This window comes from Peromyscus californicus, unplaced genomic scaffold, assembly GCF_007827085.1.
Source record: "Peromyscus californicus insignis strain IS unplaced genomic scaffold, ASM782708v3 Scaffold_8__1_contigs__length_139910024, whole genome shotgun sequence".
NCBI lineage: Eukaryota > Metazoa > Chordata > Mammalia > Rodentia > Cricetidae > Peromyscus > Peromyscus californicus.
Genome location: NW_026294606.1, coordinates 43764130 through 43788783, shown reverse-complemented (window position 1 = coordinate 43788783; position 24654 = coordinate 43764130). Strand labels below are relative to the sequence as shown.

General features: G+C 40.9%; 1 protein-coding gene and 1 pseudogene across 2 annotated transcripts in view; one reads left to right on the top strand and one right to left on the bottom strand.

The window, feature by feature from the left end:
• Amph (amphiphysin) overlaps positions 1-7065 on the top strand; it is a 212972-nt gene extending 205907 nt beyond the window's left edge. For both annotated transcript variants that reach the window (XM_052729190.1, XM_052729191.1), the window contains exon 21: positions 5872-7065. In XM_052729190.1, coding sequence (XP_052585150.1) covers positions 5872-5979 — 108 coding nt within the window. In that variant the 3' untranslated portion in view covers positions 5980-7065. The remainder of the gene's footprint in view (positions 1-5871) is intronic.
• A 553-nt stretch (positions 7066-7618) lies between these two features.
• On the bottom strand, positions 7619-17396 carry LOC128104310 (60S ribosomal protein L7a-like; annotated as a pseudogene).
• Between the last annotated feature and the right edge of the window lie 7258 nt (positions 17397-24654).

Sequence of the window (24654 nt, the reverse complement as noted above, 5' to 3'; positions counted from 1 at the left end):
TATGAGGGTGCACAATATTTTGGGGAACACAATACCACCACATTTCCCCTTATTTTTGTCTAAAATTAAAAAAGCTTATAACTAATACAAGAAAAAGTATATCCAATAAGTATATACAATATACACAGTCAAGATTACATTAATGATGTCTAGTCCATTAACATTTGACAGATTCAGACAAAAAACTCCATTAATATATAACAATGCCCAGTCCAATAACATGTGATAAACTCAAAAAAATTTCATTACTTACCCTATTTAAAACAAGTAGTTCCTTTTTAAAAGTAGATTCAAAAATTGACCTTTTTATCTTATCAGGAAAGGAAAGGAAAGGAAAGGAAAGGAAAGGAAAGGAAAGGAAAGGAAAGGAAAGGAAAGGAAAGGAAAGGAAAGGAAAGGAAAGGAAAGGAAAGGAAAGGAAAAAGGAAAGGAAAGGAAAGGAAAGGAAAGGAAAAGGGAGGAAAACTACCCTACTGTATACATCCAGTATATAAATGGCACAGTGTAAACATCCCCAGAAGGAAGGAATGGGAGAAGCGCAAAGAAATACTGAATGAAAGCCAGGCAGAATCCCAGCAGACTCAACACCAAATGCCCATGTGTAGCATCTGGGCCTGTGGCATTTTTTCTGTGCTCCAGTAGGCTTGGCTTCCCCACCTCCAGCAGCACTGCTTTCTTCAACACTGTGTCCTCTCTCTTGGGTAAGTTTCACTAAGTGAATGAAGCTTTTCTTGGCAGACAGTCTCGGCCTTTCCAATCTCTCATGGGGGATTGCAACTTGGGCTTCACCTTCACACCCTTGTGCACTGCCCTCTTAGAGATCCAGGCAGAAAATGACTCTGCTACACATGGTTCGACTCAGAGGCTTCTTGGAACCTTGGTATAAATCTCCAGGATCCTGTAACATTTGTATATTGTATGTTTGAAAAAAATGAGTACCCTATAGAAAAAGCAAAACTCTGCTGCCGGTTCAACCTGGCTTCCTTGGACCACAACCAAATTAACTTCTTTGTCCCTTCAAAGCTGAACCTGGGAAACCACTTCACCATGTGGTCCTACTCAGTCAGGATGCCCAGGATGATGTCTTCATCCAATTATTCTACTTCAAATGGAAAAAAATCAAATAAGTTTATGTGTTTACAAGCTGGCTTCTTTGGTGGCTGGAGTCTTATGGCTTTCCTACTTTCCCAGTACAAAGTTCTGAGTTTTACATTAATGGTGCAAATCTTTTTTAACAACCATAGTTACTTTGCCTTATCAGTTATGTTTATAACCATAGCTGCCTTAAGCTCTTTGCCTTAAACTACACATTTTCTACATCTTTTTGTTCTTTTACACTGTAAACCTAAGCTGATGCGTTAACCTTGGGTTATTACCATACACCAGCCTGGATGTTATGCTGTCTTGAAATGCCCTCTGCCGAACAGCTTAGCCCATTAACTTTGAATTTTTAGTGCAATATCACTCATACTTTCAGGACACAGGCCAAACACAGCCTCGTTCTTCGGCAGAATAAAACACGAGTGGCGTCTGGTAGAGTCCTTGTTCCTTACTGCAGCCTCATGGGCACAGTCATTCTTCACCTTCTGCACTCTATCAGCATTCTGACTTTCCAAAATCCCATCAGACTAGCCCATTAGGCTGTGTGTACAGCATTCGAGGTCTTTTCTCACCCACGGATCCAAATTCTTCTACAGTTCTCCCCCAAAAACCAGTTCCAAACGCCTGCAAACCACATGGCCAGGAAGCCACAGGCAGAAGCCCACCCCACAGCACTCATCTCCCATGTTAGTTTCCTCATCTCCATGACCAAGTATCAGACAACAAACAACTTAAGGGAGGATGACTTATTTGGGTCATGGTTTGGGGAGATTGTGTCCATTGTGGCAGAGAAGGCATGGTGGCAGGCAGCTCCGTTTTGGTGGGAATATGGAGCTGGGTTTTCTTACCTCCTCATAGCTCATAAGAACAAGAAGCAGAATGAGGAGAATCCCAGCATTGATCCAGTTTTCTCTTCTTTTTCTTTTCTCTAGAAGCCCAGTCCATATGATTATGCCACTCATATTCAGTGTGGGTACTCTCCAATCAGTCATTTCTCTTTGGAAAAAACAGTTCTCATGGGCACAATCAGTGGTGTATCATATTAATACCCTGGGCATTAATCCCATCAAGTTGACAATTGAAATTATCCTTTACACCTTTTATATAAATTTATGCATTTTGCACTAACTGTAATTTATCTTTTTTAAAAGTAAGAATCCAGGCATATTTACTATTTCTATAAATATGAGTGTCCTCATTTCTTTCTGGTTACTTTTTCTTTCTTCAGCGGTTCTTGTAATGCTGATATGATAACAGCAAATCCTGTGAACATGTCTTCATTTTATTTATTTCAAAAGATTTCTCACTAGGGAAAGAACTCTGAGATGACTTTTTTTTTTCTCTCAGATCTTCAAGATGTTCTTTTTCGTCTCCATTGTTTATAATTAGAACTCAGCTGTTGTTTGGTTAACATGACTTATCCATAAACAATGTTAACTTTCCAGAAAAAATTTTGGATATTCTTAGTCAAACTGATGAGTTTGACTATAATATGCTGGAGTGGGCTCTCTCTCTCTCTCTCTCTCTCTCTCTCTCTCTCTCTCTCTCTCTCTCTCTCTCTCTCTCTCTGTGTGTGTGTGTGTGTGTGTGTGTGTGTGTGTGTGTGTGTCTGTGTGTGTCTGTGTGTCTGTGTGTCTGTGTGTTTCTGTGTGTGTCTGTGTGTCTATGTTTTCATACTTTTGATTCAGTTTGCTTCTTTGACTCATAGTATTTTATTTTATATGGAAAACTATCAGGTACTATTTCTTTACTTTTTTCCCTACCCCGTCTTTTTTTCCCCCCTCTGTTTCTGAATTTCTAATTATATTATGTTCAAGGCGGATGCCTAACAGTCTGTTCTCTTTTAATCAATCTATATTTCACTATGGTGATCAGGTTGGGGACTTTAGAGGAATCTCTCTTGCTGCTCTGTGTTTATTAGGTCTATGTAGTGGCTATCCCGATTCCAGCATCACACTACACAGTTCTACCATTTCTGGCTGGTCCTTTTATTTAGTTTCTGTTTCCTTGTTAAGATTCCCCTACATAATGTCTCATAATCACTGTCTTCCAAATAAGATACTTGAACAAATTTATAATCATCAATTTAGTATTTTTAACTGATAATTCACAAGTTGTATGACACCAGAGCATATTTCTATCCATTGCCTTTTGTCTGTGGGGCATATTTTACTGATTTTGTCCTTGCATCTGATAACATTTTTATTGACACTAGACACAATAAATATACATTACATTGCAGAGAGCTGGATTCTTTTTTCTATACCTGGAGGCTGTTTATTTTCGTTCCAACAGGCACTTAAATTACTAACTTACTAACCTAAATTTGTTGAAGACTATTTTGTATTTTCTTCAAATGTGTACCTATAGACGTTTCATCAGTTCTTAGCCCTAGGACAGTGCTCCTACCTCTCAAATATAAGGCGTTTTTAGGGTAGTTGTCTGTAGGAAACATGTAGTGTAGTGTTTTATTAACTTTCCTAACTTGGTAAACATTATTTCTCAAGACTTATTTTTATTTTAAACTTTGTGTATGCATATGTGACTGTGTGGGGATATGTGCACATGAGGAGGCAGGTGCCCAGGAAGTCCGGGTGTCACATGCCTGAGGTTGGAGTTGCAGGTGGTTCTCAGTGGTGAGATGTGGATTCTAAGAACCAAACTTGGGTGCTTGGAACTGAACTCTGGTGCTTGCAAGTGTTCACACTCTTAACCCCTGAGCTAACTCTCCAGCCCCACTCAGGATTTAGACTCCAAACTCCCCCTTTACTGACAGTTCTAAAACTCTCTCTGCAGTTCTCAGCCATTTTGCTGTTCTTTCTCTCCTAGTTCTTGACCTCCCATTTAGAGATGCATCCTAGGACTTAAGGAAAGTGTCTCTGGGTCCTTGGGGACTTCCTTCCTCCAAGAGCTTCCCTGCCTATTAGTGTAAAGCTGCTCTTGTGACCTCACATTCTATGACCCTGCAGCACACAGAATGAGGACAGTCCTTGGGGAAAAGCTGCATTAACCTGTTCTCACCCCCAGCGATTCTCTACATTCAAGGGTTAAATATTCTCCATGCTCTGCTTGCTTTTTGACGCTCTTAGTGCCTTCAGCTACCTCTGCACATGATCTATACCCACTTCACTATATATAAACTTCTTATATTTTATAATTATACTTTACAACAGTTGGCTATGTATAGATCCATATATTCACACACATATGCATAGTTATCTTAGTACTTACTCTATGCAAAAGCACTTATCCAACACAAGCTGTTCCACCATAACCAAAACTGGAAATTCTTCTCTACCATATATTTTCAACAGTTAAAATTTAATTTTCCTCAGCTAAAGATTTATGCTGCCTAATATCCTTCACATTACAGTTAAAGTTGTATTTCAGAGTAATGTGTTCTGATATATCTTCATTATGGGTTTGTGGATGTTGCTTCTTATCTTTTTGTTCTCTATTGAAACAATTTAAAAATGCCTAGCTCTATTTGGCCTCATTAGGTTTTGACTCACTGTAAATAAAATCCAATAAAGACATGTGGGAGGGGAACTGATCTTTCATGTGCATACTAGAGGCTTGAAAATGTTTAGTTATCATCTCTTACTTTAGGTATAACTTTGTCCTTCACATATGTGACACCATAATTTTAAGGAGGGCACCTTTCTTCATCAACAAGAGTATTATCAGTCAGTTTATTGGGGCAATTTTTTTCCTCTGTTATTTTTGTAGGTTTTTTTCCCTCTCTTCAAAAATTGGCCTGTCTACGTGTTTATATTTCTTGTCTATATAGGAGCATCAATTTATAGTCTCAGATGATATCAAAGGGAATATATCCAGCAGTTTATTTAATTTTTGAGACCTCTTCTTATCAGATGTTCTTGAGCTTCATGGAGGATTGATTCAGATTAAATCTGGCCATTCCTCATTGTAAGTGGGCTCTCTTCCCTGCCTTGGTTAACATAATAAAGATTCCCACTGCTGTCCGTGTAAATGGATCCTTCCATGTTCCTTTCTCTCTGGAGGCCAAGGGCAGAGAGCAGCTTGCAATTCACAGTTGTTGCAATTGTCACCCATTCTGTAGGTGGCCATCCAGCTAAATGTCTTTATTTACACGATAGCACCCAGGAGTAAAACAAAGCTCACTTAGAAAGAACATGTATCTCCAGCAGGAATACCACAGCATCCGATTTCCTGTAATCCACACGAACGTGAAGCATCAGGCACAACAAGAGCAGCAACAGCAGTACCAGGTAGCACTAGGTCAGCACTCGGTGGTGATGAGCCCTGTGTAGTGCTTTGTTGGGGCTATGTGGTGTGAGCTGTGGGGCAATTCTTCCCTGTAAGAAAGTGGCTCAGGATGTAACACCAGACGTCATGGCCATGTCGGCATTATATTCTAACCTAACAACTTTAGAATGTTTGACTCTATTTGTCACCAAGAATTATTTCCTCAATCCTTAGTTCACTGTGAACCACACAAGACAATTGGTTGTGTTCCTTGTACTCTGTGTTTTCATGTGAAATCCCTTTTCCTTAACAACCTATAACTTAACATTAGAATGTTAAAATTAACATTAAGTGAACTATGTACAATAATACATAACTTAAATTGAATTTTTATTCATTATTTTTGTCAGCTTCAAAATTTTACAGTGTTTTATAGAAGTGTTGTATCATGCGGCTGCATGAACGGGTTGTTAGGAAAGTTCTCAGCACCATGGCTGAGCCCACGAGTTTTCTGTACTCTGAAACCCTGTTCTTGTCTTGCAGGACGCAGGCTGGTTGGTGGGGGTGAAGGAGTCAGACTGGCTTCAGTACAGAGACCTGGCCACTTACAAAGGCCTCTTTCCGGAGAACTTCACCAGGCGCCTGGAGTAGGGCTGCAGATGTTGCAAAAGAGTCACATGACTGGGTTTTAAACCTTCATGAAATGCGGAGGAGTTCACTTTTGCTACTACCCTCATAATGATTGACAGACTGGTGCCAGATGAGGCTTGGGAAGACAGATCAATAGAGCATGTATGCAAAAACCGTAAGAAGAGGGGGAAATAGCAAATTAAGGAACAAGTCCTTATTTTGTTCCCTGTGTTCAATAGAGGTCTATGTGTGCTTTGTCTAACTGTGGACACTGGTACTTGATTCCCCTCCCCCAAGTCTAAAGTAGCTTTCTCCAGACCAGACTCTGACTTCTTTGCATCAAGTGTGTGATGTCGAGTGGCTGCCTTGCAGTTGTGATGAGTTATCCTGTAGTGAGACATCATCTTACTCCCTTGCCCCGTGTGAGCACTTGCTCGCTTTCCCTTTCAAGTTTACTGTGTTTAAAACTAAACAGCTGCAAACGTTCTTAACAGTCTTTTCCAGTCACCGCTCTACACATATGTATGGACACACAGTCCCACAAGCTAATTCCCATGCCTGCTGGACCTATGTGTATGCAGATGGCTACATATGCATAGCTGACTCCTCCCCTTTCCACTGTAGCTCTCCGCCTCTCTAAGTGTCATTGATACACGCATTGCTCTTATTCTGTCTGGCATTACAGCTGCAGTTTTGCCTCAAGGCAAAAACCACTCATCCCATTGCCAAAACAGCTGACAGTGTCTCTGTGTGTTGTGTGATGTTTTCAGGATGGTATTAACAGATAGCACGTCCATGCTGCTGCCCCTTTGGAGAGAGCAGGGCCTGGTTGTGTAGCTGCTCAGCTGCTGAGGCCGGATAAAAATTAAATCTGGACCAGCAGCTACGCAGTCCTCACTTCTGCCTTTATGCGATTGGCTGGATGAGGGGGCAAACGAACCTATTTACAAAAGCTCCTATATACTTCCACATTATATTTATGCAACTCATCTTCACAGATCATTCTAAAATGAAAGAGGTGATGTATGCTGTATCACAAACCATCTGTAACAGTTATGTTCTCAGTGCTGTGTCATTCCAAATAAATCTTTGGTAATCTCCAAGTTACACTGATTCCTTTTCATGACTGTTTTTTTCCTTCTGAAGTCTTGTTCCAGTTGGACATGCCACTTGAAACAATTTCTATCGGAGTTGTTATTTGTGCGGACATGTGCTTGTTCCACACCTCTGGGTTGTGCTCCATGGTCCTGCCTCACCTCACCATCCCTCCATCCCAGTCATTGCTGGTCACTCAGTGCTTCCTGGGAACCAGCAATTACTAGAGCGCAAATAACAGCTGTGGGGAGACCCCTTCTATCGCTGGCTGTGGACACTCAGCCTGTGAATCACTGGCAACCGTATAACTCATAATCAGCCTCACGACAGCTTCATTTTTGGTCACTTTTCTTTCTGGCATTTTTTATGTTTGTAAGTACATAAAAAAAAAATTAGATCAGACGGAATAGAAAAGTCAACTCATGGAGCCATTGTAGCTAGAAGAGAATTCATCATACAAACACATTTCATTTTGAGGAATTTCTATTAATAGAGCTCTGTATACAGTATACACTAATCAAGAGTATGCATGGATGTATTTCTTTTTTTATGCTTCAAATTCTCCTGATAGATCACTGGGTTTTATTGGTTTTTTTTTTTTTAAGTGTTAATAGGGAAATTTCTATTGACCTATTGTTTTCTCAAGAGATCCTTTACAGGGAGGCTTAGTCATTTTGAATGCTAGTCTGGTGCAAGAACATAAAATGCCACTGTCCAGCAGCTTTTCAGGGAATTAATCAAGCAAAGTGCAGCAAGATGAACCGTCTAAAAGAAATCTCTTCTGACATAAGAACATATGGGTTGTTGAAAAGTGACAGAGCAAACAGGGGGTTGCATTCTTTGCTTTGGTTTTGTTGTTGTTTGCTGTGTTTGGTATTAAACTCTGACCCTTGCAAATGATAGGAAGTATATCTGCATCCCCATTTCTCCAGATAGCATTAATAATAGCATGTATCTAAACTGAGCAAAGCTAGTTGCCACATCCCTAGAAGTAGTTACTCTGAAATTCCACTGCGATCTGACACAGGACATAACATAACAGGATGTGGCTCAGATAAATTTTGACTTGAACTTCCTAGATGAATGCATCTAGGTGACCCTACTACGTTCATCCAAAACAACATGCTTTTAATTGTTTAATCCTTATTTAATTACTTTTTATTTTTGAAATACTAAATGCAAGTATTCAGACTGTTTCAGGAACTGACAAGATCCAAGAATTCCCAACATCCTGAAAAGGGATGAGTGTGAGACATTGCACTACTCCCATGCTACAGAAACTGCTCTTACATACAGTGAACATTCTTTGTTTCTAGTGGACTTTCTAGGGAGTTGGTAGTGGTTTCAGGAGCTTCCATGGCTACCACTGTGGTGAACCCTTCCTGTGCACATCATTTGATTATGTATTGGTGAGTTTATACCTATATCTTATCCCACATGGCCAGGATCCAGGAAGCTATGTCTGAGCAACTTGATCTTTTACCTCCTCTTTCAAACCCAATGGCATGAAAATTTTCACATCTTTAAGAATCAGATAGAGAAAGCCTGTGGTTATCATGACATGGACACCAACCTGGCTCCATGCTAGAACTTTACTCCATTAACCTGTGTGGTGTGGATAACTACATCTTTTGCTGTTTTAAACTTCCAAACGGCATCTCAGGTTAAACTGTTCCTCTGGACAGGAAAAGCTCCCTGCCCTATGCTGCTGTAACACTACCAACAAGATTCTGTCTGTCAAAGCTAGGGAAGCTTTTGAGTCAACAAGAAACCCGTGATGATGGCATCTGTTGGGTAGAGTGTGAAGATGCATTGTTCTGAATGCCCTTCATTGCCTTGGATTGGATCGTTAGAAAAATCTCATCATGATTCCACACTCTGTTCAGATGGTCCATTAAAGAAAACACCTCGGGGAAACTCCAAACATATGAGAATGAAATGAAGAATTTGATGATGCCTAAGGTTCAGCCCTTTATTCCACACAGACTGCGTGACTGAGCACCGTGATGCTTTAGAGATACACCAGTCATCAAAGTGACCGTCCTAGTACTCTACTGGTGTTTTCTGAGCAGTTCAACTAAAATCTGCCTTCTGATTTTTACTCAGAGCTGAGAGAAAATCCTCATAAATGCTGTGTGCCAGACTTTGGAGGAGGGCACATCAGGTTGTTTCTCATGTGGTAGTGACTATTGTCTTCCTAGAATGTTACCTCTTCTTGGGCCTCAAGTAAATAGACATTTCATAGCTTCATGGAGAAGACAATGACAGTCTCTTGACAAAGTTAGACAACTGAAAGCCGTATGGTTTCGTTCAACCTGGAGACGCTCTTTTTCCTGACTCAGCCTTGATTTGAGATTTTCTTAGACTACAACATTAGCCCGAGAACGATCTGACTAAGACCAACTCTCTTTATTTTAGCACAAAGCAAGGGGCTGAGCAAGTTCAAAAGCATCAAACATTCAAATGCATGAAAAAATAAATGAGCAGTCTACTCAAATATTTTGAGCCATTGGTTATACTTTTTCAAGATACCTTAATGACTTCTAATTAAAAGATAATTGTGACACAACTCTTAAATCTATGCAAACTGAGAGAAAGATCCTAAAGCTTTTTTCAAAGGAAACTTAAATTCTGTATTAGTTTCCTAAAACCCAAATAGCCCCCAGACCCTTACGATCTCAGGTCAAACACTCAGGTTGTCCAATGCTTGAACGTCAAGTGGAGTTGTGAGCTTATTTTTGCCTCCCTGCAGCATCTATGGATACGTTTGTATTTAGCTCTTGAGAAATCTATCCTTGTACACCATAAAATTATGTAAGTTCAGTTGAGTGTGGGAGCATCTTGTTTGTAAGTACTTTGCCACAGGGATGATACCGGTGTACCCTCTCCCCATCAATAAATATTATAGAACCCTCACATTGCCTTATCTTCACCATTTCTGACCACTATGTGATTTCTGTGGCATCTGATATCATCAAACATTTCCACCCTCCCCCTAAGATTCCAGGATACAAATTCCACTTGTCCTACTTCTCTCTGATTTTCCCTTTCCGGTTTTCTGTGCTTGTTTCCCTTCTTTCCGAGGGAGCTGGGAATGGGGCCCTAAATAAGGAGATAGCAATACCTTTCAGTTTGTAGCCCTGCTGTCTAAGGACTGACCCTCCAGAGGATCCTGCTGTTGCTTCTAACTCCACATATTTGCATAGTCATCCAACAGGTGTCAAGCTCCTTCTCAGCCTCAGTTGCTATCTATAACTTTTGTATAGTTACTCTATGAGACTTCCACCTTTTCTCAGCATGTGGCTGAATCCTAGACCTGCTGAATTTGGAGCTTCCTTTGTGCTTCATTTCCTCGAGAACACATACATCCTGTTGTCTCTGCCCTCCAAAATGTCACACCATCCTGTACTTTCTATTCCCTGATGCTGTAGTCATGTCCCCACAGCTAGAGGTGATTTTGTGCCTGCTGCCTTCCCAGTTTGCCCCTCTTCTCAATTCACTTTATATGCAGAACACTAACTAATGCCGGCACACTAACACTCCCCTCCTTACCATTGCTTCTCATACCCATGGGACAGCAGTGAGTATCTTCTGGATACTGTGTGACATTGGTATTCCAGTGTCACTGCTTGGCCTTCAAAGACCCCCATCCTCACCAGTATTTCCCCTCTGCTTCCCTCATATGAGTCTCCTCACTGCCTCTCCCTGTATCCCCTAAAACAATACACGCTACACCTTTGCTCACCATGTTGCAATCTCTCTGAAATGTCCCCTTTTCTATTTGCCTGAAGTCTTCTCCCTGCCACCCCAGAACACAGCTCATGTCTCACTCTGAAGTAAAGGGCTCTCCTCCTGTTCAATCCTATGCTTTCACCCACTTAAACTTCTTACCGAGTGGAGAGTGTGCATGAATGATTTCAGCCTTTTGTTTCCCACACTGACTGATATGCTGTTTACCCCAGCTTCATATTCTCCATCCCCCCCGGTGTTCAAATGTGAGTGCGCTGAGTGAGTAAACAGAAGGCATAGCACCAATCAATTTGTTCAGAAATGTACAGAAACATCCCAAGAGCAGCATTCCAGGATATCTGAAATTAAATATAAGAGAAATATAAAGTAATTCTGTCACACTGGAGAGCAATATTAAATAAAACTCCAAAGCCTACCAAGTGTATGGTCAAAATAACTGAAAGGGTTTGACTAGAAAGCTTCATTTAATGAAGTGATCCAGATGGCAAAGCAGCTTGATACACTTGTTACAGCTGAGACTCACAAAGGATTGACAGATAACACACAAACCACTCATCAGAGAAGGAATTCTGAGAATTACCCTTAGAATAATTTATATTAATGGCTTCTTGCTTATATTTGTTCATGTATATATTTTTGATTAATTGGCATGAGTACTGAATATAATGTTTTGTTTTGCAAGGCTCTCTAAATGTTCTGTGTTTGAAATCACTCAATCCTCTCAAAACTATGATGTAATCACTAATATCACTCATTATAAACAGGAAATTTTGAGCAAGGTCCATAGTCAGTAAACAGCACCTGGATATGTGTAACCTCAGAGAACTACCTCCTACTCTAACCTTGTGCTGTGGCACTTCCTTTTTGCTATATATAAAGGACGTGGATAACCAGGATTTTGAGGGAGACTTGGCAGGGCACATGCCGGTTTCCTAACAATCAGATCAGCATCTGGTAACTAATGAAAGCTTGCTTAGTACATACTGGCAAAAATTAAAGATTTCTACCACCACCCACTGGCAGTACTTTTTGAAAGTGTGTGTGTGTGTGCACATGTGTGCAGAAGGGCATGTGTGTGTTCCCAGCAATCCTAGGACTGAGTTCCCAGAAAGGGGGCCCATGAAGGTTGCAGCATGGGCAGTGACGGCAAAGACCCTAACCCTAGGAAGCTGCGTGAATAGTACTCAGCGAAGCCAGCTGTGGAGCAAGGGAAACAGATCGGAGCACCAAACCAGGAGGTGTACCAGGAGTGTGAGCACCTCCTGACTCAGGAGGGAAGAGTGTGCCACTCGAGTAGGTAAAATGCACAATTACAAAGCGCTGGGCCATTTGCACAGATAACAGCTGCTCCAGGACCATGCAGCAAATGTGTTAGATGGGGTGCACAGGAAGAGGTAGGAATGGGGAGAAGACAAGTGTAACAGCTAACAGAGACGTAAAATATGACGTGATACTGGCATGGATCCGTAACGACAACACGCCATCATTCAGAAATGCAAGAAAACCAGGAGGTCTAAGGCCAAAAAGAGCACCAGCAACTCCACAAGGTATGTTATTAATTTCTGGATAACCCATTCAAAAACTCATGTTTAAACAACTTTCATTCTTTTTCAGTAATGGGAATTGAACTCAGGCATGAGAGGCAAGCACTCTACCACTGAGATACATCCCAGTCACATTTTAAACTACTTTTATTTTGAGGGAATCTTAAGTTGCTCCTGATAGACTCAGCATAGACACTGGGCAGATCTTGGTCTTGCCATCCTCATACCTCAGCCTCCGAAGTAGCTGGGTCTACAGGTATACCTCATCATGCCTGGTCATCAAGCTTTGAGACTTAGGTAACCCATAGTCCTCAGTTGCAGTTTTTCCCCTTTCTTTGGGAAAAGCTGTATAACTAGCTGTCAAGGACCATATAGGTGGCTCGGACCACTGGACACTCATCTCGAGAATTTGTCACACCTCTTTTCTGAGATGACTGAAGTATTGTCCTGGAATGAGGACAATAAAGGACACTGTATTTGGGCACCTATTGGAGTCTTTAGTAGCTCAGTCGCATGAACATGAGAGGAAAGATAAGAGCCTGTTTTTAGCATCCATATCATAGACGACCATCGTGTCCTCCAGTTACAGGTTGCAGTGAGTTGCAGTTGACAGTCTTACTGATTCTTAGAACTCAATCATTAAAACATTTAAAATGTTTAACAAGGTTGAATCCAACCAAGATGATGCCAACAAATGGCCCATTCTGAATATTTCAAGCCAGTTCCACTGTTTGACTGAGGAGTCTTCTTTTCAGTTTCTAGACAGGCTAGAACCAAACACCAGTAAGATTCAGCACAACTCACCTTCTGCTGTGTGCTTCAGTTGTCTATGTGTGTGGTGTGTGGGTTCAAGTGTATGTACACAAGCATGTGAGTTACTTTTGCACAGCTTAGATTTCCCATCCTTTCCCGGGCGATTCTGAGCATTGCCATCCTGTAACATGAATCTTAAAAGGTCTTATAATTAAAAAAAAAAAAAACAGAGCAAGATATCAAGGGGAAAGCTGAAAGATCAGAGAAGCAGAACAGTCAGCCACTAGTTCTTACCTCTACCGAGAGTGAGTTCCTGTTTCCTCACACCTTATATACATTTCTCTGCCCAGACATCACTTCCTGGAATTAAAGGTGTGTGTGACTCCCAGATCTGGGATTAAAGATGTGTTCCACCACTCCCTGGCTCTGTTTCCAGTGTGACCTTGAACTCACAGAGATCCAGACAGATCTCTGCCTCCCGAGTGATAAGATTAAGGATGTGCCACCACTGTCTGGCCTCTATGTCTAATCTAGTGGCTGGCTCTGCCCTCTGATCCTCAAGTCAAGCTTTATTAGGGTACGCAATATATCACCACACCATCCTAATAGTCTAAAACAAGTCTGCTAGGGTTGCTCACCTTCAGTAGTGACCAGTCTAGGTAGCTAAACCACTAGCTATTCAGATACTTCATATCCTATGTGGTTTTCTTCGCTTTTCTTTTTTTTAATTTTGTAATTATATTTATGCACAGAATATGTAGCAATATACATTTAACTTGGTTTAGTGGAGAGTTCTTTGGTCTTCGCTTTTTCCAGCTTGGCTGTGCAAGCCACAGATTTAGGACTCAGTACACTGCCTCCCCAGTGGCGGCAAATCTTGTATCTGTCACTGCAATTGGTCCTAATAGCTTCCACCAGCTTAGCTAGGGCACCCTTGTCTTCCGAGTTAACCTGTGTGAAGGCAACAGTGGTGCATGTGCTTCTGTGGACCAGCCACCCCACCCTTGATGATGCAGTAGGGGACCCCATCTTTGACACAGGGCAGGCAGAAGACCACCAGCTCAATGGGTCTACATTGCCGGCAATCACCACCAGCTCAGCCTTCTTGTTCTCCACCAAGATGATGCTGTATTGACCCTGCTCGAAGGACAGGTGGTCTCTTAGGTGGGACATCCCCTTTGCCAGCAGCTTTCTTCTCAGCATGGGCCTGGGTCTTACTGCTCCTGCTTTGTCTCTGGCCTGTAGCTGTGAGCAAACTTAAGCAGTTGGGTAGCTGTTTGCCAGTCCAGGGCCTGGGGGAATGGGTTAATGGCAGGAAGTACTTTGAGCCACTTATGGAGAATGACCCTTTGCCACTGTGGCCTGATGTAGTGGGGCCATTTGAGGAAGCGAGTGAGATCTCTTTTGAGATGGATGTCCTGCTCAAGGTTGAATTTCTTATGCTTTTTCTCAAGCAAAGGATTCATCACCTTTTTGGCCTCCTGCTTCTTCACAATGCTGGGGGCCGAGGCTACCTTCTTCCCCTTGGCCTTCTTTCCTTTGGGCATCTTGCTGGATTGGAGGAGAGAGAAAGCCCATGTGGTTTTCTTAACAATCCTACTCAGTGTCTAATCGAGAGAATAAAAGCAATATACATTATTGTTGAATCAAAATTGAAATGATAAACTCTTCGCTTTTTCATCTTATCACACCTATTTCAGTATGGGACCATCTATTCAAACCAGAGTCACAAAATTTTAAGCTGGAAGAAAAAAACATCAGCCACTTCTCTCACTTTTGAAGTTTGGAAAGTAGAGAGTGTGGAAAGGAGGTTCTCTGAACTAAGCCATGGTGTGCACCAGGGGAGAGATTGGGACCTGTCTGCTGTTAGATTTTACCCTTTACTGGAGTCTCAATATGGAACACAGTGTGATGCTATACCTACTATGGCCAGGAGAGGGTGCCAGAAATCGGTGTAAATAAATAAAGCAATCAAATACTGTCTTTTAAGCAAGAAGCACACATTCAAAAACTTAGAAAAAGTAGATCGCTGTCATGTATTCGTATTTTGAAATGTGTAAAAGATAACTAATTCTGAATCATAAACAACCAAGTAGTTTATTCAGGAAACAGGCTCAGGAGACTGAATGACTCCAAGTTCTTTTTACTTATTTTTAATTTTTTGTTTGGTTTTGGTGTGTGTATATGATGTGTATGTGTGTTTGCATATGTGTGCATGTTTGTGTGTGTGTGTGTGTGTGTGGTATGTATGTGATATGTTTGTATGTGTGTGCATGTTTGTGTGGGGGGGTTGTAGACAAACACTTGCCACAGTGTGTGGCAAGTTAGTGGACAACCTTGGATGTTGATTCTTCCACTTTGTTAGAAACAAAGTCCCTTTGTTGTTCTCCTCCACAATTACCAGGCTAGCTTACCTCTGAGTTTCTGGAGATTCTACCTCTGCTTCCATCTTGCTCTGCTAGCACTGTGGTTACAGATAAAGTATGTGCTACACCCAGCATTACTGGGGTGCTGGGATTCAAACTCAGGTCCTCACACATGTATGGCAAGTGCCTTACCCCTGAGTCATCTCTCCAGACACTCTCCGTGTGCTCCTTGAGAGGTACAGGGCATCAATGAGTTAGTTCCTTAAGCAACCTACGCCTGAACTTCATCAGAAAAATCGCAACAGGTAACACCAACTCTACTCTTGCTAGGAAAGAGTGTCTGTTATCATTTAGTGGACCAAGAATTAGTTCTTCAAAAAGTGCCATTAACTACTGAAATGTTGGGGGAAATGTCTACCACTTTAATCGGCTCCTAAAATTGACTAAATGATTTGAGAAAACCCTGTGTTCTTTAGTAGCATCTGAGCATTTTTTTTTTTAAGTTTCTGAAAATGTCTTCATATCATTCTCTTCGACTGTCTAGTTTAGGGTGGAAGTTCTGTCTATACAAAATTTTTTATATGTTAAATGACAGCGGCTTCTGCTTGGGAACTTGCTGGGCTTATATTTAGTCCAAGTCTTTTGGGGTCTTAAGTGACCTTGAACAGGTAAAGCTTCCTAAATTCCAATTCTCCCACCTGTCAAATGCAGTTTTTATCTCCCTTGAAGGATTATTATAAGGATTAAAAGGTTGTAAAATTTTAAATTGTCCCTAAAACTAGCCTATTTATTTTAACACCAATAAGCTGACTCAGTCCCCAGGACATCGTGTGCAAAAGGGAAAAGTTATTGCTCATGATGGTGACTTTCCCAAGGACACACTCTTCTAAGCGGCAGCGCTTGGACTTGATTGGTCATTCTGTGTTTTTCAAAGCAATTCTGTTGGAAGAATTTTAGGTTTTCAGTTAAGCTCTCTAAAGTGTCCTTGCAGAATTTCCATCCTAAGAAGTCCCTGTCCCCGGGCACTGTATGTGGATCACACTATTGGCTGCCCTTTCTGGGTGAGCCTTTCCTCTGTGGCCTGTCTTTGTCCCTTATTTCCTGCCTTTTGTCCTTCTGGGGTAAATAAATCTTTGTGCTGAGGACTTGGTCTTGGGGTTTCTTGTGCCAATGCTGGACCTTTCTATCATAATTGATTCTAGTTTCTTTTAACATACCAGATTCAAGCCTTATCAGATTTGCTCTTCGTGGTTGCTTCAAAGTCTACTTGTGTGTTACAAAGATGACTTTTCTCAGAACAAGATCACAGCAATATTCATATATGGAGGGTCTGCGTTTCAGGAATTTTGCACAGTGGAGCAGGCAATTTCATCCAGAAATCTGTCTCCCAATGTGACTGTACTGAGCCTGCTCTGGTTCTTTTCTCTCATGTTACTAACTTCTTTGACTAGTACCTGCTCTCAGTCACCTCTAGAGGGTGCTAAATGAACACACAGGAGCAGAGAGGCACTGCGGCTCCCAGACACCCACCCCTTCTCATTCGACCGCTGGTCGATTCTGAAAGAGCTCTTCAGCTTAAGTCTCTCTGCCTGTGACTCAGTCAGCAAGACCAGCTTTGAATCGCAATTTTAGGGATCCGTGTCTAACAGGGGTTCTTGTGGCACCTAGCCTTTCCCAGTCCACAGAGCAGAAGGCATGCTGGGGGTTCTGGCCCTACTTCTAACTTTCTTGCCTGTTGGTAAGTATATGGCATAGATGCTTTTGAGATTTCATGGTTTTTTAGTGGGAAGCGATGCTGGTGACTTCCTATTCTCACTCTGTTGCTGTTACCACTGTAGGCGGACAAACATCCTCCAACTTGGAAGAAAGAATAATGTCAATCACCAGGCCAGTGGGATCCTCTGTTATAATCACTTGTGATATTCACAAAACAAACAATTATATCCACTGGTACCAATTCCAGGAGGGGAAGACCCCACGGTACCTTCTCTACTATAACTTCGTCAGTTCCAAAACTGTGGTGGATGGTGGACTCAGTTCAGAGAAGTACCATGTTTATGAAGGCACAGACAAGACTTACAAATTTGTACTTCGGAATGTGGAAGAATCCGATTCTGGTGTGTATTACTGTGCCAGCTGGGCTGGCACAATGATTCAGCCTTGCCCTTGTCTGTACTTAAACATTAGCTTGCAGCTGTTCCTAGTGTACAAGACAGACCAGCTCCCCTCTCACCTTCTCTACTCTGAAAAGGAAATTCTGGGTGCCATGCCTTATCTTCACCTTGTATCCATCCCATTTCCCTCTGGTCAGCTCTACGCTGGTTCCTAACAGTACCACTGGACATTTCTACAGACCAAACTACCATCTCTAACCCTTGACCAAGAACCCTTGACTGAAAATATAATGCTTTCAACTCTCTTAGGGACTGTTGGAGACCCACCCAGTTGGCAGTCTAGGATATAGAAGTTTGTTTAGGACTGATATTTGTCACAACATATTTGCATAGGAGAGCATTTTGGGAATGCTACTTAATTTGATCCACATATGTGATCATGACACAGAACAAAAATTTTTTCATTCCCTATATTGTGAGAAACGGTAGAATAACAATTTTGGGCTTTCTGAAGACTTCATGCTGATGTACATTCATTATCTTTTGAACAAACTGATTTTTCCATTACCATAGCATCCATAATATTGTTTGTGGGATGATAGTACAGGAAAATACATGTAAGTATGCCAACTATTTTGTCTACTCAAAGAACACAACTTGAACACACTGAATTTCATAGAATTGGCTTCTTTTAGGGGCTTAGGAACAAAGGTTTCCAGTCCACAAAACAGCTGGGAGCTCTGCTGGAGGGGACATAGATGTTGACATTTGCATAGCAGAATGAGCTTTACAGTAGACAGCATAGTTCTCCGGGAAGACTGGCAACATCTGGCTACCGTTGTTGCTTGGGTTAAAGTAGAGGATGCTGGTTTTTGTGCCACCTCAAGTGGACTAATTCTCTTGTGGATTCCCTTGCTGCTGTTATTATCTTTAGGGATTGTTGGAAAGCTGGCTTATTTCTTTGGCTACTAGTTCTGTCCTTTGTTCCTGGAGAAGTAAACAGCTTGGGTTTGCTTTGGAGACACACAACTTTCATTTCAGGTTAGCATGTTGGTCCCATGGAACCAGAATTTAATCTCTCCCAATGGCCTCCCATAAACTTTATTTGACACACAAACTGAAATTCATCCCAGAGACAGATCTGCTCTGTTTTAAATAAATAAATCTAAAGCTCCTCTCAAAGCCAACCTATGTTTTGACACACTAAGCCAACACCTGTAATAACCATCAAATTACTGTTTTTTCCTCAATAAATAAAACTAAGGATCATGTTGAATGATCACATAATGAATAGTACACAATTGAATTGAAAAACACACAGGAAAAGGGGAATGGATGCCACATTAAGTCATACATAAGGATATAAAATTAATTAATATATAATTAAGGAGATTACAAGATTTGTTGGGAATCTGTTGATGATTTCATGATTATTAAACAAAATGGGCTTTTGTTTTATAGTCTTAAGTATCATTTACTATTGGTAGAAAGAGCTGCCAGTCATTGCATGAGCATATGTGTACTCTACCCAACACCCTTGCCAGTTCACTTAGGAATACTAATTTTATTCCATATATGGTTATTTTAGGGTTTCTATTGCTATGATAAAATATCAAGGCCAAAATAAACTTGGAAATGAAAGAGTTTATTCTAGTTTACATCTCTCAGATCACAGTCCATCATCAAAGGAAAACAGGGCAAGAACTCAAACAGGAAAGTGTGCTGCTTTGCTGCTTACTGGTTTGTTCTCCATAGTTTACTCAGTCTGCTTTTTTTTTTCTTTAAAGACAGGGTTTCTCTGTGCAGCCTTGGCTGTCCTGGAACTCACTCTGTAAACGGGGCTGACCTTGAACTCAGAGATCCACTCGCCTCTGCCTCCTGGGTGTTGGAATTAAAGGGTGTGCTACCACCACCCAGCTTCTCAGTCTGCTTTCTTATAGCACTCAGGATCACAGGCTTTGGATAATTTGTTTCATGGGGAAAGGTGAGTGCATGCCATGTTGTGCTTGTGGAGGCTGGAGGACAGCTTGTGGGAGTCAGCTCTATCCTTCCACCATGTGATTCTGGGGATCAAACTCTAGTTGCTAGGCTTAACAGCAAGGTCTTTTACTACTGACCAATTTGCAGGCTCCATATTTTTAAAAGATATGTAAGTTTAAGTATTTATAATGCTCCATGAAACAATACTATGGAAACCCAAAGCTGAATTCTTGGTGTGTGTGTGTGTGTGTGTGTGTGTGTGTGTGTGTGTGTGTGTGTGTGTGTATGTATGTATGTTCTGGGGGACAAACCCAGGGCTCATGCACTCTAGACAAGTGCTCTACCACTGAGCTATACCTCAGCCCTTCATGTTCTTTACAACAGTAAGTGCATGGTAGAAGGATACCCAACTCTTGACCACAAGAACAGGACCTGCTACATTTACCCACTGTTGCCTCGGGAGACATCGCTCCTTTAGAATTAATACACCTTCTAGATATTTTGGACCCACTCTTTCACTGTTCCATTTGCATTCTGGTGATTACTATTCTACTCAAGTTTCATTGATTTCAGTTTTTAGCATATGAAAGTTGCAGTTGCCAGAAATCCATACCTACACTCTGAAAAGAGATGCAACAAAATTTGCATCCTGTGGGTTAACTTGATTCTTATTATTTATTTTAGTTAACCAAAGCAAAATTGAAAAATAAGAAGATTTCTACGACAGCCCTGAAAATGAATTTCGGCACACAAAATTGAATGAACAGTGTTCTTTTAAGAGAATCAATTCTCTAGGGGAGGAAAGAATGCAACCAACCTCCACCCAAGAATGCAGTGATAACAGCTACTGTCTTCTGATGCTGGGTGTCAACCATGGCTCTAAGCACTCTATCTTTTAATCCTAATTAAAATATTATTAAAAATAAAAAGATATCCATTATTGTTCTCATTGTCTCAATTTTATAGATGTTTTGGAATTAACAGATTGAGACTTTCATGCCACTTGGTAACTGATACTTGAGTCCAGTTGAAACTGAAAACTTTATTGCTTTGATTGCAGAGTGAAACATGAATGAATAAACTAACCCCCAAATCCTTCTATACTGCGAACACTTTGGGCTGAAATAGAGTATTTTCTTTTTCTTTCTTTCTTTCTTTTCTTTTCTTTTTTCTTTCTTTTTTTTAACTCATTGTATGGTAAAAAAAAATTCATGTACTCTCCCAAGTCACATGAAAATGAACTTCAGCGCTTACTTAAAAACGAACTGTAGAAAGACTTATTATGCATTCAGTTTTCCTGAGCTTTAGTTTTGAAGGCTCCCCAAACATCAGTGCTATATGATAAGTGACAGTTATTGTGCAAACTCCTCTAAAAGAAAGAGGTGGTAGAAAGATTAAAGGATGCTGATGGTGACAAGGAAAATTTACATGCCGGTTGTTCATTAGGAGTCTCATTTTGTCCCCATCTCAGCTAAGACCTCATGACAATTATGTTAGCGTGTACCTTTTCCTAAACATGTGGCTAAAACAATGATTCTCAGCTCAAGGTCTTCTCCTCTAGGAAACACTGGCAATGTTTGTAGACATTTTAAGTTGTCACAACATGGTGGAGTCATACTGTCATCCACTGGGTAGAGGCCACAACTCAGCCGAACATTCTATAGTTCATAGCACAGCTTTCTCCTCATACCTCAGGACCAATGACCACAACCCAGATGTTAACAGTACCAGGCCAAGAAACTCTGGACTAAGAAAGCCATGTCCCAAAGGCTTGGTAATCATTGAAATCAATAAAATAATAATGTTGATGAGAGCCAACAAGGTACCAAATTTTGTGACATTTTTCTCAGTAAATGGGATGATTGTTTTGGTGTCATACAGAATGGGGCAAACCTGACTCTCAGGACTGGCTGCTCTGGGTGTGCCTGTTTTCTTCCTAAACACTATAGGATACAACTCCTGCTCCTTCATCCTGGCTTGACACCTTCTACTCCAAGAACCTTGACTCCCCATGCTTCTCCTTAGGGAGTGTAAGTCTAAGGTTTAGACACAGAGCCCAGACAGGCAGGTGGTATGTATAGCTACAAGTATTCCCTTGCTTTTCAATCTGTAAGTTTGCTCCTCTATTCCTGAGGGAGACTTTTAAGTGATATTGATTGTTTTTGTAATTTTTATATTTCTCATAATGCTGTTCTTTTGTTTGAAGTAGAAATTGAATACAAGTGAACGAAGTGAATGTATTCCACTGCAGAAAGGAAGCATACATTTTCTCTGCAGTTATACACATACAGATTTTCATATATACTCGGGCACTGAAAAACTCCAAATGAGGTTTTTGAGGATCTGATATCTACCTCAGGAGGAAAAACATGATTCAAGGTCAGTTACAGGTAAAGTGCAACAGATGTGAGGCATGTAAAACCCTCTCCCCCTTCTTTGGTCCTTCACACAAATTTCATGGAAAAACAAGACATGATGACATGCTGGCCCTGGGAACCTGCCGTGATTAGAGTCATAGCAATGAGCACACACACCCTCAGCATGTCTGCAACCACTTCCTTCCTAACATGGAGCAACCCAATCCAGCCCTGAGCCCTGCTCACCCTCAGCCCCCACCTGCAGCACTTCTATCAGGGGAAACCAGAAAAGGAGTCTGATGGCTATCGACTGTGCCCCACAGATGCCAGGAACTGTGGCCCCAACTTTCTAGGTCAGCATCGTTTCCTGTTGACTTGGTTTAGACATTAAATGTTTTAAAATTGTCTATCTCAGGGAGAAAGCAAGGTCCAGTGTTTCAGTTGCTGTGGGCTTCTGTAGAGAGCTACATGAAGCTGCATTCTTGAGATGGCTCTGGCTTCCGCCCCCCCCCCCCCCTCCGCCCTCCCGATGGCGAGTGCTCTCTATGTTAAACAACTCCTTATTTGGCTTGGCTTTAGATTTTGGCTTGCTAAGGCATACGTGCACCTATCCAGGAATCCCATGTGGCGCATGATGGCTGGTGGTCTGAGACCTATATAAGGCTGGGTCGGACTCTCCCTAGGGAGAAGAACAAAGGAGACAGATTTTGAAAGGACCTGAATAAAACAGTTTAGAAGAAGAGCTCGGTGTTGTGTCTTCCTTGCTGGTCGAGGCGGACGCGACAGGCTTCCAATAATGTTGGCTCCTCGTGGAGGTGTTCAGAAGGAACATAGAGCAATGCACATATTTTAAGCTCCCACCAGCTGTCACATTATACAATACACAGTCTATCTGCTTAGAATCCAACTCAATCAACAGATTGCTACAGTCAGACCACCTAGAGATGCATAACTACTTTTGGTCTGTTGAACCACTGAAGAAATTAAAGCTTAGGCAATTGAAGCCTAATGAATAAGCAAAGATAAGAAACCCTGTTTTCTGAACTAAACCATGAGGCCACACTAAGAGGTGTAAGGATTGCCATTCTGAAAGTGGGTGCTGAGATATCTGCAGTACATTAAGATGGAAGAAGAATCCTTCACTGGGAGCTGGGGCAGGGAAAATGCTCAGGATGCTGATATCAAAAACCAACTGGGGCCACTTTGGCCATTAGACGAGCCCATAGCATTGGATGCTTGTAAAGAACAAGAGGGAGCAGGTGAGACAATAGCTAATCTCATATGTGAGTTCTCTATGCGTGCTCTCAATCCTTTGCATACACTTGTAACATGAATCTTAAAAGGTCTTATTAATAAAAAACTCGGAGCCAGATATTGGGGTGAAAACTGAAAGATCAGAGAAACAGAGCAAGCCACAAATACTTCTCAAATACTTGATACCAAAGGCATGAGATCTCAAGTGCTGGGATTAAAGGAATGTACCACCACTGCCTGATTCTCTCAGTGTGGCCTTGAACTCACAGAGACCCAGACGGATCTCTGCCTCCCAAGTGATAGGATTAAGGGTGTGTGACACCACTGTCTGGCTTCTATGTCTAGTGGCTGGCTCTGTCCTATGATCCCCAGATAAGTTTATTAGGGTTCACAATATATTGGGGTACACAATATATCACCATATATACTATTTCCTTTAAGCCACACCACCTAAAATATCTATTATTCTTTTCTCACCAACTGTATCAGCTCAGAAAATAAGTGAAATACTAAATGGTCGAGGTGTTTATCCAGGCAAGGGCCCCTGATAAATCAGGATAGATACTCAGCTAACAAGGCTCTTTAGGGATGTTACTGAGTTGTTTCATCTCGGGAGGCATAAAAGAATCAATTAATTATTTCCATTCCATAGAGGAGATATACCACAATGTAACATTACTTGATGTGAATTATCACTGTATGTTGAAGCAATGCTCAGGACAAGTAATTATGTGATTTTGTAGAATAAGTAATATGCCAATAATTCTCAGTTACTTTTTTTCATATAAAACATTTCAGTATCCTTATCTTTTTTATTTTTAACAATAGCACTTGTAGTAATCTTCTAGAAATAAAAGTATTCTAACAAGATGGTACAGAAAACATCTGTATCTATTTTTCAACTTAATTAATCTTCAAAATTACATCAACATGTTCATTCTTGCTCTTCACTCTGTCAAGGATCCATGATATGTTGGTTAATTTGAGGGAATAGAGAGGGATTTTCAAGGTAGGCAAACACAGGAAGTAGAATAAACATATGATTCATCTATTTTTCCTCTATCTCTAGTTAGGATCATGTTTCTTTGATTACCATCTAGATCTACATGCGAAGAATATTATACAGCCTTTGAAATGAATGTCTGTGCATTCATTAGTAAGATTTAAAAATACAATGGAATATAATGAAATTTTCATACAGTGATTAATAATCTCTGAACAATACAAAATTTTTCTTGACATTTTAGAAAAGGAAATATATTTCCCAATTTTTTAAGAGTAATTATTTACAAAGAAATAGGTGTTTTAATTTCTTCTACGTACATTTCTCAATTTTACTTGTTCTTAAATGAGATATTGTGGTTTTGTAAAAATGATTAGTAATGTTATTTTCTGTTGTTTGATAATAGTTAATGACAACAGTGAAGACTTAAGATGTGCGTGGCATACATATCTGAGCATTTAATTCAGTGCCTTTGTGTAG